This window comes from Grammomys surdaster, unplaced genomic scaffold (assembly GCF_004785775.1).
Source record: "Grammomys surdaster isolate TR1022 unplaced genomic scaffold, NIH_TR_1.0 140, whole genome shotgun sequence".
Taxonomy (NCBI): Eukaryota; Metazoa; Chordata; class Mammalia; order Rodentia; family Muridae; genus Grammomys; species Grammomys surdaster.
Genome location: NW_021604598.1, coordinates 1,872,979 through 1,887,604, shown reverse-complemented (window position 1 = coordinate 1,887,604; position 14,626 = coordinate 1,872,979). Strand labels below are relative to the sequence as shown.

General features: G+C 51.5%; 2 protein-coding genes and 3 non-coding genes across 6 annotated transcripts; 2 read left to right on the top strand and 3 right to left on the bottom strand.

The window, feature by feature from the left end:
- Positions 1-2,516: 2,516 nt before the first annotated feature.
- Positions 2,517-2,635, top strand: LOC114618263. The gene has a single exon (XR_003710929.1). It is a non-coding gene; the product is annotated as a 5S ribosomal RNA (ribosomal RNA).
- A 189-nt stretch (positions 2,636-2,824) lies between these two features.
- Eif3g (eukaryotic translation initiation factor 3 subunit G) lies at positions 2,825-7,151 on the top strand. The gene is made up of 11 exons (XM_028763820.1): positions 2,825-2,892; positions 3,011-3,057; positions 3,256-3,339; positions 3,449-3,537; positions 3,677-3,736; positions 5,326-5,430; positions 5,529-5,718; positions 6,281-6,388; positions 6,504-6,640; positions 6,726-6,832; positions 7,060-7,151. Exons 1-11 carry the CDS (start codon positions 2,873-2,875, stop codon positions 7,073-7,075), a joined length of 963 nt encoding a protein of 320 aa, XP_028619653.1. The 5' UTR covers positions 2,825-2,872; the 3' UTR covers positions 7,076-7,151.
- Positions 7,152-8,729: 1,578 nt separating this feature from the next.
- Positions 8,730-12,654, bottom strand: LOC114618145 (suppressor of SWI4 1 homolog). 2 transcript variants are annotated; one of them, XM_028763807.1, is made up of 12 exons: positions 12,506-12,654; positions 12,246-12,416; positions 11,580-11,681; positions 11,339-11,389; positions 11,077-11,247; positions 10,286-10,362; positions 9,998-10,105; positions 9,788-9,911; positions 9,632-9,710; positions 9,415-9,544; positions 9,165-9,331; positions 8,730-9,075 (listed from the first exon to the last, which is right to left on the bottom strand). In XM_028763807.1, the coding sequence occupies exons 1-12, from the start codon at positions 12,521-12,523 to the stop codon at positions 8,861-8,863; spliced, it is 1,413 nt and encodes a 470-aa protein (XP_028619640.1). In that variant the 5' UTR covers positions 12,524-12,654; the 3' UTR covers positions 8,730-8,860. The 2 variants fall into 2 exon arrangements, with proteins under 2 accessions (XP_028619640.1, XP_028619641.1); XM_028763808.1 differs by having other exon boundaries at positions 9,998-10,102; positions 12,506-12,586.
- LOC114618277 lies at positions 10,174-10,253 on the bottom strand. Its single transcript, XR_003710938.1, has one exon. It is a non-coding gene; the product is annotated as a small nucleolar RNA U105B (small nucleolar RNA).
- On the bottom strand, positions 11,451-11,533 carry LOC114618276. The gene has a single exon (XR_003710937.1). It is a non-coding gene; the product is annotated as a small nucleolar RNA SNORD105 (small nucleolar RNA).
- Positions 12,655-14,626: the final 1,972 nt, after the last annotated feature.

The following is a 14,626-nucleotide window of genomic DNA, read 5'->3' as shown; positions in this document are numbered from 1 at the left end:
CCTTAAAGTGACTGTTCTCCAGCATTGAGGATGAAGACCTAGAACTAACTTTTACGTCTGTTTTTTGTTTGTTACTTGTGTCAGGTCCCCGCTCTATTTAATCTTTCCCAACTGAGTTCAAACTTTTGCCCCCCGACCCCAGCATTGGAACCAACCATTTTGTTTATTGCATCCTTAGAACAACAGTAAAAACCGAATGTAAGTTAGTTAACCAACCTCATTTTACAGCCATACCATCCTGGGATGTTGCCTGACCTCATCTGATTCGAGGATGAATTAAGGCCTGTCTGGGAACAGGGAAATCTAGCCTCTGTGGACTGAATTTTAAACAACCTCACAAGATTTCTTCAAGGTCTAAGTACTTCTAGAAAACAGCTATTCACTCTGATATTTACCCTAGATACCATGATTCTACAGGAAATCCACTACAATTCAGTGTGTGAGAACACGCCATGTAAGTGTGGAGCTCAGGGTACAACCTGCTAGAGTCAGTTCTCTCCTTCTCCCAGATGGGTCCTGGGGTTGAACTCAAGTCAACAGGCTTGTGGAAAGCATCTTTCCCACTGAGTCGTCTTGCCAGCCCAAGATACAAGTTCTAAGTGCTGGGAATATAGGTCACTGCTATCTAAGTGCTGGGAATATAGGTCACTGCTAGTGTGCACAGCTAACTCCCTGCTTTCTATTCCCCACCAGCATCCCAAATGGACACATGGAACTTGGAATGGATGCTCCTAGAGGCAGAGAATCTTCATTTACTTGATATAATCTTCATTGACTTGACAAGAGCTTAGCATGAGAGATAGTTTAAGGTGGCAGGAATAGAGCTTGCAACATGTTTTTGCAGCTAAGGGGGTATTGGGACCTAGGTAAAATATTAAGGTCTAGATAAACCGTTAAGGCCTAAGTAACTGTTACCTGGCTAGGCTACCATTATAAGGAAACTTTCTCATATGTTTCTGCTGTTACTAGGAAACTTTCTTATGCTAAGATTGATTATATAATCTGTTATGCTCTGTGTCCTTGGAAACCAATCATGATAGAAGTCAATAGAACTGTTTTGTATAGTTACCCACAAATAAGCTTGGACCCAAACCAACCACCCAACAGCACTTCCTGCACCATATATAAGCTTTTATGGTATTTGCCTTTATAATCTGTCCCTGGGATCGACCTCAACATAAGAGATACCTGCACCATATAAAAAGCTATTTGGAACAAGACTTCCATTTTGAGTAATGGCTGAGTAAAGTTTAAGTTCCCAAGACCTCCCTGGAAACTGACATCCTACTTGGCAGAAAGAGACATGTACTTGAGTAACTGACATCCTGCTGGCACGTTAAGACATGAATGTTAGACAAGTCAAGCTCACTGTGACAGATGATACTCCAACCAATGGGAGCAGGATAAGTGTACAACAAAGACATGCTCCCAAGGAAGTCCCCTATCCCCAAATCCTGATTGGTGAAGTTACTTGGCACAGATGTTTGTGGATTTGGGGCTTAAAACCCCTGCAGGATCTTAAGTTGGGGTCACAGTTCAGCTCCTGAATCTGGAATGTGGCCCTGGTTAACCAGTCCTGAGATATATGCTCAATGAACTGTGTCTGACAGACATCAGTGTTCATGTGATTTCTGAAGTGATTCCTGGACTCCAACAGGAGGCTTGCTGCCAAGCCTGAAGGCCTGAGCTCAATCCCAGGACCCACACAGTGGAAGGAAAGACCTTCTGCAAAGTGTCCCTTGACCTCCACTTGTGTGCTGGGTGGCATAAGGGTTTGTGTATGCACAAGCCTGGTGTCTTCAAACAATACAAACACACAAGGTTGTGTGAGAAAACCTAGCATGCTACACAGAAAAGGAAGCACAGCAGAGCAGGTAGCCTCTTATTCAGAGAAAGGATGTCCTAGCACAGGACAAAGGAGGTTGGTCTGAGTCTGTTTCTTCTTTAACAAGCCAGAATCCTGGTAGCCTCCCAACAATACGGAGCAAGGGCATTCTTGAGACATGTGCTTTTCAGCCAAGCTTGTTGGCACGCAGCTATTTGTGAACTGCTTGCATTCATGAGTTCAGGGGCAAGCCTGGGGAACAAAGCAAGAACCCACGGTTTTAGTTTTGGAGACAGAGTCTCATGTAGCACAGGCTAGCCTGGAATCCAAGAGGTAGCTGAAGATGACCTTTAACTCATGATTTTCCAGCTTCCACCTCTCGCTTAGGGATTACTGGTGGCTGAAAACTAATTCTCCAGGAAAAGGGAGAGAACGAATCACTTTTGGGTGTGGTGGTTTCATGTTCGTATTCCCAGCACTTACGAGAGTGAGGTGGAAAGATTGCTATGAATTCAAGGCCAGCTGGAGTTCATCACGAGTTTCAGGACAGCCTCGTATTCAAGGCCACCCTGGGAATGATGCTCATGAGTCTGTAATTTCAGCCTTTTGGAGTTGAGGCAGGAGGATTGCGGGGAGTTACTGGTTATCCTAGCTATAGGAGAAAAAAAAAAGTTTTAAAAAGTTTAAAAAAGTCTACGGCCACACCACCCTGAACGCGCCCGATCTCGTCTGATCTCGGAAGCTAAGCAGGGTCGGGCCTGGTTAGTACTTGGATGGGAGACCGCCTGGGAATACCGGGTGCTGTAGGCTTTAAAAAAAAAAAAAAGTTTAAAAAAGTTTTAAAAGTACTTTTCTGGACCTCTTTTCCAGGTTGGATCTCAGCGCTTTGCAGAGTGCGAGACCCGCGTGTCCACCTTTGTCCGCAGGGAGGCGCTGTGCTCGCTGCGGTCTGGCCGCTCTAGGCTGCGGCCGCGTCACCGGAAACCTCTTCTACCCAGGCTTCCGTTCTTTACCCGGGCTGGGAGCTGCGTGGAGTAAGACTTCGAGATGCCGACTGGCGACTTTGAGTAAGTGTGGAGTGGCGATGGGGTCTTCAGAGAAGCTGTGTGGGGGCAGCTCTGGGGTGTATGGTGGTCCGGGCGGCGCGGGGACCGGGGCCCGCTCACCGATCTCCTGTCCCCGCAGCTCGAAGCCCAGCTGGGCCGACCAAGTGGAAGAGGAGGGAGAGGACGGTGAGTGCTTGTGTGCGGCCCCGCCCGCTGCGAGACCCGGGTGCCCACGCTCAGGCTAGAGCCGCGCTTGGCCAGCCCCACCCTCGCCTTGCTCTGTGCCCCTGATGCCACCCGCCACCCCCTCCACACATACACATTGTCTTGAAAGTTCCAGCTCTGTGGCTCGCTTTATCTTCTTCCCCGAATTCCCTTTGGCAGACAAGTGTGTCACCAGCGAGCTCCTGAAAGGAATCCCTCTGCCCACCGGTGACACCAGTCCAGAGCCCGAGTTACTGCCCGGAGGTGAGCGACGTCCATTCCTGCCTTTTCTCCCTTCTTCCTTCCGACTCTCAAGCCTACTTTCCAGCCAGTCCCCGTTACCCAAGAGTCAGTTTCTGTCATCTTTCTCCAGACCCACTGCCACCTCCCAAGGAAGTCATCAATGGGAACATAAAGACGGTGACTGAGTACAAGATAGAGGAGGATGGGAAGAAATTCAAGGTGAGGTTGAAGTGGGCACATATGGTTAGCATGCCTTTGTTCAGGGGCCCTTAGGTCGGTGGCAAGGGGTGTCAGTGATGCTTTGGATTGCTGAGGCAGGGCCTGAGACTCTGGAAAGACTCCTCTTTTCCATTGTCAGATTGTCAGAACCTTCAGGATTGAGACCCGGAAGGCATCAAAGGCTGTGGCAAGGAGGAAGGTGAGATTCTACCTCATTTGGGGGTGGGGGTGTTCCCCAGGACTGACCCAGAGGATTTGGGAAGCCCCTATTTGTTGATGATGTAGAATAAAGGTTTAGTGTTAGGGCTTGAAAGTTTAGGACCTAGGAATAAATGAAGTTATGTTTGTTTGGTTTTTGGTTTTTGGTTTTTGGTTTTTTTTTTTTTTTTTCAAGACAGGGTTTCTCTGTATAGCCCGGGCTGTCCTGGAACTCACTCTGTAGACTACGCTGGCCTCGAACTCAGAAATCCGCCTGCTTCTGCCTCCCAAGTGCTGGGATTAAAGGCATGCACCACCACTGCCCAGCAAAGTTAGATTTTTTAAACATTTTTATTTGTTTATTTTTAGTTATTCTCTTGTGTGCGGGTGTGCACGGTATCATTCCTCCAACACACAGCACATTACACTTCTGGTTTGAGATGGTCTCTTGATATTAGGAACCAGGCTAGGCTTGCTGGGCACTAACCTCCAGGGGTCCTGCTGTGTCCACTTCCTATCTGGGCAGTACTAGGAATACCTGTGCACAGTTCCTCACTGTGGGTGCTGGAGATCAGACTCCGGTGGGCACTTCTATGACAAATACTCTTCTGAGACATAGCCAGCCCTCTTGGGATTTTTTGTTTGTGGTTTGTTTTTCCAGACAGGGTTTCTCTGTGTAGTCCTCGCTGTCCTGAACTCTCTCTATAGACTAGGCTGGCCTTGAACTCAGAGATCCGCCAGCCTCTGCCTCCCGGCATTAGCATTAATGACGTTGCCACCAATCCTGCTGTGTTATTTTTGAGGCCTAGCTCTGTAATCTTCTTTTGAAATGCTTCTGCCTCAGCCTCCTGAGCCTTGACTTAGAGTCTTTCTCCTTTTCGTGTCCACATGAAGAAGCAAGCAGCCTCTACTTACGGAGGGACGAGGGCTTGTAGAGGAAGGACAGCAATACTGGAGAGCAAGGGCCCATGCCAGCCAGTTAGCAGGATGCGGCTTCTCAGTCTCCAGACCAGCTTCATGAGGCAGGGAGCTTTGTGGTCCCTGTTTTACAGGAAGGAAATGAGTTTCAGGTTTGACTAGCTCAGGGTTCCTCCGATCTGGGTGACTCCTCCTTCATTCCTGATGGGAGCTGGCCCATAGACCTGCCCAAGAAGCTGCCAGCGGCATGGTTAAGCCCTATACTCAACTTTTTATGAGTGTTTGGGATCCAGCTTAGGTTGTTAAGTGTACAAAGTGGACCACACTTCTTCACACTGACCTATTTCACCAGTACCTTGTTTTTTTTTGTTTGTGTGTTTATTTATTTATTTAGATGGGGCCTCATATAGCTCAGGCTGGTTTTGAGCTTGTGTCTCAGGATGACCTGTAGCTCAGGGTCCTCCTGTTTGCACTGGGTTAGTGTTGGGGTGACACTTGTGTACCACCATGTCTAGCTTAGGAAATAGGGATTGTCACCGTTATCACATGGAAGGCCTCAGGAAGAGTGGATCGTGGGATTCAAGGCTCCGGAACGATTGTCCATCTGGGGTACCCACTGTGGGATCTTCCTGCCTTTTCCTTACTTCTCTGCATTGTTTTCTGGGAGCCCAGAATTGGAAGAAGTTTGGCAACTCGGAGTTTGATCCACCAGGGCCCAATGTGGCCACTACCACAGTCAGTGATGATGTCTCCATGACATTCATCACTAGCAAAGAGGTGAGGAGGGTAAAACTGGTGCCCTAGTAGCGCAGTGGGGGTGGTGTGGGTGGGGCACAGCAGCCCCCTCTGAGCCATCCCTCCCTGTTCCCCACCAGGACCTAAACTGCCAGGAGGAGGAAGACCCAATGAACAAGCTCAAGGGTCAGAAGATTGTGTCCTGCCGCATTTGCAAGGGTGACCATTGGACCACCCGTTGCCCCTACAAGGACACATTAGGACCCATGCAGAAGGAGCTGGCTGAGCAGCTTGGCCTGTCTACCGGGGAGAAGGAGAAACTGCCAGGAGGTGTGGGCATGGGACACCTGGGAGGGGCCTCAGCTGTTCCTTTTGTAGTGTGCTGTTTTCTTTCTCTACATCACCTATGGCCAAGTTTGAGTGGCTTTGGGTGTGGTCATTCTGATGTGTGACTGATGACTTATTCTAACTTGTGTGCGTGTATATATGTATGTACACATGTTCAGGCAGCGCCCATGTATGTGCTGGGGTCAGTGTGGCTCTGTAGACCAAAATCTAATATGGTGTCCTGTGGGGGTAGCTGCCTCCCGTGACTTGCATGGAGTTTTGTTTCTCGCTATCCTGGATGAGTAGCCTGGGGACATCCCTCAGTGTCGTGTGCCTGTAGTCTGGGTGCTGCCAGGCTGGAGGTCTCTAGCTTGTGGGGCTCTGCAGTGCTGGGCCGTGGGTGCCTGGATCCTGTCTGCCCTGTGGCTTGTTCATTTTGCTCATGTTGTCAGCACAGACTTTGAAGAGTGGTAGCTTCCTGGATATGTTTGGGTCACCAAAGGATGACTGGATGCCTACACCTGGGGGATGGGCCTCAATAATACTTTTGTCTGCTGCTTCCCAGAGCTGGAGCCTGTGCAGGCCGCCCAGAACAAGACAGGGAAGTACGTGCCCCCTAGTCTCCGGGATGGGGCCAGCCGCCGTGGGGAGTCTATGCAGCCAAACCGCAGAGGTGAGAGGGTAGGAAAACCAGGTAGCAAGCGGCTAACTAGACACCCTGTAATTGCTCCTGCACTGTGAGTGTGGGGTCCTTCTCACTGCTGCCTCTCCCTGTTCTGCCCACAAAGCTGATGACAATGCCACCATCCGTGTCACCAACCTGTCCGAGGACACGCGTGAGACTGACTTGCAGGAACTCTTCCGGCCTTTTGGCTCCATCTCCCGAATCTACTTGGCCAAGGACAAGACCACTGGGCAGTCCAAGGTGAGCTGGGCTGAGGACTGGGCGGCTGGAGAGCAGATCCCGTGACCCACTGCTTACTGCCTCCATGTCTGCCCCTGGCCCACAGGGCTTTGCTTTTATCAGCTTTCACCGCCGGGAGGACGCCGCGCGTGCCATTGCAGGGGTGTCTGGCTTTGGCTACGACCATCTAATCCTCAATGTCGAGTGGGCCAAGTAAGGACCCTCCTACCCCTATGTACATTTCCCTTAGCCCCGATATGTGGTTGCCAGGCCTGTCTGAAGGAAGGTCCTTTGTTCTCTGGGAAAGACCTTGCCAGGCAGGATGTTACTGGTCCTGAGCAGGCAAGAGCGGGCTTCCCTGGTGTGTGAGTGCAGTCTCAGGTGACCTTCAGGGTCACAGGTCCCCACCTGCATCCTTACCACTTCCTTCCTCTTTCCAGGCCATCAACGAATTAACAAGACATCTGCTGCCTGCTGCTGTTGTCCAGTTCCTCAGGGACAGAAAGCTTCCAGTAAACAGACTCCAAATGCACTGTGTCCTGCTTGTTTTCATGGGTCTCCTGATGGGGGGCAGGGGTGGGGTGCGAGGCTGGCCCCTCCTCAGCCCAAGTTTTTATAAAGGACCTGCCTTGATGAGAGGCAGCTTCCACTGGTGAGGCACCAGCCTTGAGGGGTAGGTGGAGGACCCTTGGTACTTTAGTGCTGTTGTCACAACCCAGCCTGTGGCAAGGAGGCTTCAGCAGTCATGGGCTCAGCTGGTTTTGGTGAGTGGTTGTACCTTCTAGAGGCAAGTCTTGGCAAGGGCTCTTGTCGTCAGAGTTTTGGTGACGTGGGTGGCATCTCAGGCTGGGTGCCACAGACATGTAGAGCATGTGGCCCTGGCACAAGGATGCATGTTGTCAGGTAGCCAAAGAAGGGCCCTAGCTCCTGCTCAGCCTGCACCCTGTTGGAGAAGCTGGGGCAGCGAGCCATTCAGCGAGACTTGGCATCCACATGGGGCGCTGTGTGATGTGGCAGGCAGCATAGGAGCCGGCATAGAGAGCCACACCACTGGCCCCCAGCTCCAGGCAGCATGCCACATCCACATCCCTGAAGCTACAGTGGGTAAAAGTAGGCAGCCAGAGGGGGCAGTGTTTGTTAGAACAGGCTGCTGACTGTTAGCTACACAGAGACCACAGCTGGGTGCCAGGGCCTCTGCTCTGGTGGTGATAAAACAGTACAGCAGTGGCCAAGAGGAACTCTGCCATCAGGATGAGCCAGAGGAAGTCCTGAAAATGCATGCGCTTGCTAGTAGCTCCCAAGTACTTTTGTAGGCAGGACAAGTTACCTGTGGGCAGTCAGAGCAGCCTGCCTTAGGCCCTACTCCTGAATTTGCATAAATACCAGTTCCTACCAGTGAGTGTTGAGCAGGTGGAGGCCCTGTGCAAATGCGGCCTGGCAGGTCCCTTACCATTACTTGAAAGAGCAAGCTGTCTTCATATGGAGTGGGCCAGGACCACATTAAGTCATTTGGAAACAAGGCTGGGTAGGCACAGGACCCTGTACTGAGACACTACAGATGGCTTGCTTGCCATCACCACTCAGAGCAGTTGCAAAGTTCTTAAGTCCTCCAAAGCCACCAGAGGGTACCCAGATAACAGTGAGGGGTATCTACTCTGTAACCTTACCATTCCAGACATCTCTGCCCCATTTACAAACCAATGCATTATTCCCAGATCCAGCAAGCAGCCAGCCCCACCAAGTATCCTCTAAGAAAGAACCACAAGCTGTGTGTTGGGTTACTTCTGGCCTGGCCACTTCAAACTCCCTCCACCATCCTTCCCTTAATGTCCCTCTGAGCTGGCACCTGGTGGGGTATTGGTTAGCCCCATAGAGCCCATGTCAGGTGGTTGAGTGCTGGCTCACCCGAGAGGGCAGACATAATCTTCACAGCAGCTTCTGGGTTCCCAGCAGTCTGGGCACAGGCTTAAGACATAAGCCAGCACTCTTAACACCTCCCACCTAGCCCCATTTACTCTCTGTACTATCCTGGCTGGGCCTGCCTCTTGGCCTGTCACAACCAAGTACTGCTAGCTCTGCCCTGCCCCAACCAGAGAGAAAACTCAAAAAGTGCCATGTTAAAGTTTATTGGAAGTAAGAACTAGGCAGATCCTTTATAAAAGGAAACCGGACTGCACTGGACGCCAGGACAGCTTCCGGGCCCCAATCTGAGGCATCCATGGTCCATCAGACCAGACAGGTTCAGGTTCCTCTCCTTGATGCTGGACCCACATTATGGTGTGTAGCTCTGGGTCCCAGCTTGCTCTTGACTCTCTGGGATTTACCACGTAGCTTTAGAGCCCGCCAGTTGCCACCCTGACCTCGGCCTTTATTACCAGGCCTTTGCTCCTTTCCTTGCTTCTTCTTGCCCAGAGGTCCGCCCCGCCGTCTCCGCTTGGCCACTGTGGGGAACAAGTCTGTAGGGGAGAGAAATGGTTATGGTCCTCAGAAGAAATTAAAAAAAAAAAAAGGTCAAGGGGTCTCACTAGCAGACATTGCCGCACACCTTCATCAGGCTCCTCGCCCACAGCCTGGCGGAAATACTCAGCGTCATCCTCTTCCTCTTCAGGCTGGCTTGCCCCCAATGCCTCTGGAGGTGCCCCTGGGTCCTCGGCATCACTGTCACCATCGGCCCTTGCACGGGCTCGCTTTATGCCTGCTAGGCTCTTCTTCCTGGAGGATAAGTGTATCACGGGTCAGCTTGCCCAGGTGACCAGGCAGGCTCCCAACCCTTTCTGTCCAGTGTCTTTGCATACTTGTGGGCCTCACGCAGTTCCTGCTTGCGCTGCACGTTCTCTGCCTGTTGGTTCTGACGCTGTGCCTTGAGCCGTAACTTTTCCTCCTTCGCTGCCAGGATGGCCTGCAGCTCCTCCTCAGTCTTGTGTACTGTGAGAAAGGATCAGACATTATTTGTCAAGGTCACAATGGGACTGAACACTGCTCTCATGGGCTGGCCTCACCCTGCCCCCTCACCAAAACTGTGGAAGAGAACATTGCCGTTCCCAACACCCTCCTGGATCTTAATGAGCTGCAGTGTCATCCGGGGCCCAATCTGGCAACACATGGATGGGAAGAGTCAGGCTGGCTTTGGGACTGGGAGTTATGAGGGCAACCATAGCCACCCCTCACCTCTGTAAGCCGGATGGCACTCTGCTGGGCCTGCATGTTGCCACGGCCAGCCACAGCCTGGGGCAGTTCTGTGGTATTGTGTTCTCCGTCTGGCTCCACCTCACTTTCTGACAGGCCTGCACCCCTGTGTAGGATGACAGGTTACCTCGGGTGCTCCACAGGCTGATCTAGGATCCCTAAGCCGCAGCTGCCACCCAACCGCTCTCTTACGTGGCCAGAAGCTCACTGATATCCTGCAGCCGGCTCATGTTAGGGAACTTCTCCTGTAAGAGCTTCTTCATGCCCCGGCTTGCACCCACAGGAACCACTTTGATGCTGCTGCAATGGTGGGAACAGAGGGAGAGGTGAAGGGTCGTGGACTCCAAGGCCAGCTCTTTGCCCTCTCCTATCCATGCATCAGGGCGTTTACTTTGAGGCTGAGCAATCACACAATCTCAGCAGCAGACTTCTCATCAGGTGCATGGGTGTCCCACACTGAGTCCCCCCCACCACACTCACTAGTGCCGGAAGTCCAGCTCCTGGGAGTCGGGATTGTAGTTAATGAGGAGGCAGCGCTTAATGGTGTTCAGGTTCACCTGGGGGCAGAGGCAAGGGGACCATGAGCTGCCTGTGGACTAAGTGCTGAAACCAAGCACTAAAACTGGGAAGGAGTACTGGCTTTCTCTAGCAGTCTGTGCCTGCACAAGGCAATAGGGATGTCCCAGGTGTTAGAAGCTACAACCAGGGTCTGTCTGGAGCACTGGCTAAAAGTCTCAGTTGCAGGGGCCACCGAAGACAACCATCAGACTTAAGAGCTTGTAAGGAGAACCACTGGTGCCAGGGTTTAGCATCCGAAGCTCTGGAGCCAGGAGTGTACTTGAAACTCTAGTCTTGCTAGGTGGCTAATGCAAAAAAGATCACAAGTCTAATCCTAGCCTGGTCTAACATAGACCTTGAATCAAGAAAAGGGGGCAGAGATACAGCTTAGTTGGTAGGGTACTGGCCTACAATGCATAAAGCCTAAGTTTGATTACTAGCACCTAAAATAAAAGGTTGTACACCTCTTAAGGTGTACTAAGCATAGAAGATGGAAGATCAGAAGTCTAGCCTCAGCCACAAAGTCGGAAGCCAGCTTGAGATACATGAGATCAACAAAATCACATCAACTTTGCCTTCGAATTTAAGATCAAGTTAGTTGCTTTATGCCAGCAAGTCTCCCCATACAATGGAGACATATCGTGTGGTCTGCGCTACCTGCTCCCTTTCCAACTGCCCAACCACCCCTGCTGCAGCCACAAGATCCTGCCCACCGTGTGCACGTTGATGGATGGGAACAGGTTCTGGAACATGGTGGCCATGAGCTTGACATGCATGCCCTGGGGGCCGAAACTGTTGAGCACCAGGAGGGGCGGGTGGTTAAACTGTTGCTCGTGCATCCGGTGGCGGCGCAGAGAAGAGACAACATCCCGTATCAGTGTGTACTGAAAGGGAAAGTGAAGCGAGGCTGAGGACCCCCTGTGTGGCCAGGGCCCTCTCCAGACAACATGGGCTCGCCTTGCTGCCCTTCTTCACCTTGTTGATCTGGAAGGTCAAAGTGGGGCCTCCCGGGAGTCGCATCAGCTTCTGCCAAAGAAAGGTTGGGTGAGGGTGGAGGGGTCTAGCTAGTGGGTGGGACAGAGGGAAAGCCTTGCTCCTTTCCTTCAGAGCGTTTACTTTGAAGCCAACATCACAACAGCTCAGGGCAGTGGGCTCATCATGAGACAGGAGCAGCTGGGGCCCAGGGAGAGAAAGGCATGGTGTGGTGGCCACTCACCAAGTATACACTGCTGTCTGTTTTGCTCAAAATAAGGAAGTGTGTGACCCCCAGGGGGCCGGCCACTGCCACACAGTCCTTCAGTGAGTTCTTCTTTCGAACCTGACAATGGAGAAAGAAATGGATACAGATATTTCTTATTGAGCAAAGAACCTTAAACTGATGATTCTGAGATGTTATTTCTGACCACATACCACCTTTCTGGAGGTAATGGGGTCTTACGCGTATCCCTAAACTATAGCCCCAGCACTCAAAAATAATTTTTAAAGAATATTTGTGTACAAGCGTGTAGGGGCGCACAGATGGAGGCCAGAGGACAAACCGTCAGGAGCTGGCTTTCTCTACTTTGTGGGACACAGGAACTGAACTATGTCTTAGTAGCAAGCCCCTTTTCCCACTGAGTCACCTAAGGATTGCCCCCCCCCCCCAGACCTCACTATGTAACCACGGATAGCCTCTAAGGTGCTCTCCCCCTCCTTCCTATTCCCGATTTCGCCTGCACACCGTTCCTTACGACTGGATCAAGCGGTGCTGGGGATTAAGCCAGGGCCTCCCACATGAAAGGCAGGCACTCTGCTACTGAATTTAACTATCAACTTCTGGCCCCAAGTCCTCGCCCAGATACCGAGCCCCGGGCCTGGAGATGAAGGGCTGAGGGATGCAGACCTGCAGGCGGGTGGCGGTGAGAGGTTCCATGACCCGTCGCACATCCAGGCTGAGCTGCTGGACACTGCGACCCGCTCGGCCTCGCGTGAACACGAATGAGTGCGGCTGAGCGGCGTAGGCCTCGAGGTTGCGGAGCTGCGCCTGGGCGCGAGCGCGCTTCTGATGTCGGGACTGCGGGGACGACAGGCAGGCGGTGAGCGCCCAGGCTTCGGTCGCGACCCCACCAGAGCCCCATGCCCGCCCGGGCCGCCGCGCCTCACCCGCCCTGACTGTCCCATGCTGCCTGCTTCCCCACGAGGCAGCCTCTTGCAGTCGCTTCCGGCGCACACAGCTCACTTCCGTACAGGAGACTCAAGGAGGATGGGCCTTACGCACTGCGTGGCCGATTTCCGGTACCGCGCGGTTCGTAGCGCTTCCAACTTCCTGTGGGCCCGCCAGTGACGTCATCCTGCGGTCCTTACCGCTGGGTGGCTTAAAGAACGAAGGAATCTTTCCAGGGGTTGTTATAAAGATACCGTGCCCCTTTCTACGGAAATGGAAGGGCCGCACAGTTATTTGAAGGTTCGAATCCTTATCTTGAACGTTTTTGCAAGGCATGCGACTCTTTCTCTCCTTTTACCTTTTTTTTCCTTTTTTTGGCCTTTCAGGCATTTTTTTTATTCTGAAGCAGGATCTCACGCAGCCCCACACTGGCCTGCAACTAACAGAAATCCGCTTGCCTATGCTGAGAGCTGGGATTAGATGCATGTGCCAACATTCCTGGCTGGCTAAACTCTCACAGATCCGTGGGCCTGTGTCTTCCAAGCACTGGGATTAAAGGCATATACCATTATGTTCCCCCCCTCTCCAAATAAATTCTATTTATTATCTGTGGTCGTGCATATGTGATGACACACATGAGGAGGTCAGAGGGTAACTTTTAAGAGTTAGTTCTCGGGCTGGAGAGATGGCTCAGCCGTTTAAGAGCACTGGCTTTTCCAGCAACCACATGGTGGCTCACATGGTGCCCTCTTCTGGTGTGTCTGAAGACGGCTACAATGTACTTATATAAATAAAATAAATGTTTTAAAAATAAAAAGAGTTGGTTCTCTCCTGTCATATGAGGTCTGGATATAGAGTCCAGATCCTCAGACTTGGTGGTAGTTGGCATCTCACTGAGCCTATTTGCCAGGCCCCTAAAATGTTTTAAACTATTTATTATATTATGCCCAGGAGTATTTTGCATGAATGGATATTTGTGTACTGCTTCTGTGGAGACAAGAGGTGGGCATCCTGAAGTGGGAATGGAGTTAGAGATGGTTGTGACCTGCTGTGTGGGTGCTAGGAATCAAACACCCTGAGCCATCTCTCCAGCCAGTTTTATCGAACAATCAGCTTACCAATATTGGATTTCCTTATGTTTTTCATACGTCCTTACTTTAGGTTGACTCCTTCATTTTTTCTCTTTCTTCCTTGCATCCATTTCCTTCCCTCCTTCCTTCCTATCTCACTTCTCTCTTCCCCATTTCACCATGCAGCCCAAGCTAGCCTTGGACTCAGTATCCTTCTGCTGGTCTGCCTCCCATCTTTAACAGCCATCTGAGGCCCTTAACAGACCCCCTAACTAAATATCCTGTCTCCCTGCCCTCCATGAAGAAAGATGCAGTGCTGATCTCGGGCACACTGGTCAGGGCCTCAGCCAGTCAAGGGCTGGGCCCTAAGTGGTCCCTCATCTTTGTCTTTCAGATCCTGAGGGCCAGCTTTGCTGGTCCCCTCCCAGGAGGCTGGGTCTGCTCCTGTTCACCCTTCCCACCCCATCTGGCTTCCTTTTTTTTTTTTAATTATTAACTGTACGTATATGAGTACACTGTAGCTGTCTTCAGACACACTAGACTAGGCATCAGATCCCATTACAGATGGTTGTGAGCCACCATGTGGTTGCTGGGAGTTGAACTCAAGACCTCTGGAAGAGCAGTCAGTGCTCTTAACCTCTGAGCCATCTCCAGCCCTGGCTTCCTATTCTTATCCCTCCCCTTACAAGACTGTCACCAGCTGTCTCTTCATTATCCCTAAAGTTTCACCTTTCTCTTGTCCCGTCTACATCTCAGCCCTGCCACTGACCCTCATCTCTTTTGTCCTTAGCCCTTCTCTGTGATGTCTTGAGTTTTCTTCTCTCTGCTGGTAATAGAGAAGCAAAGGGCTTCTTCCTAGCCCAGGGCTGACAGATTTTTTCTAGTCTGAAACAGTCCTTTCCCGTCTTGGCCCTGGAGTGTGCTCAGTTTTGGTGAGTTGAGGACCTTGCTAAGTGAGGAGAGGCCAGTTTGCCCAATGCAGGCCTGGTCAGGGATCCTGTGTCTGGGCTGTGGAATCTCTCTATCTCTATCTCTGGAAAATGACCACAT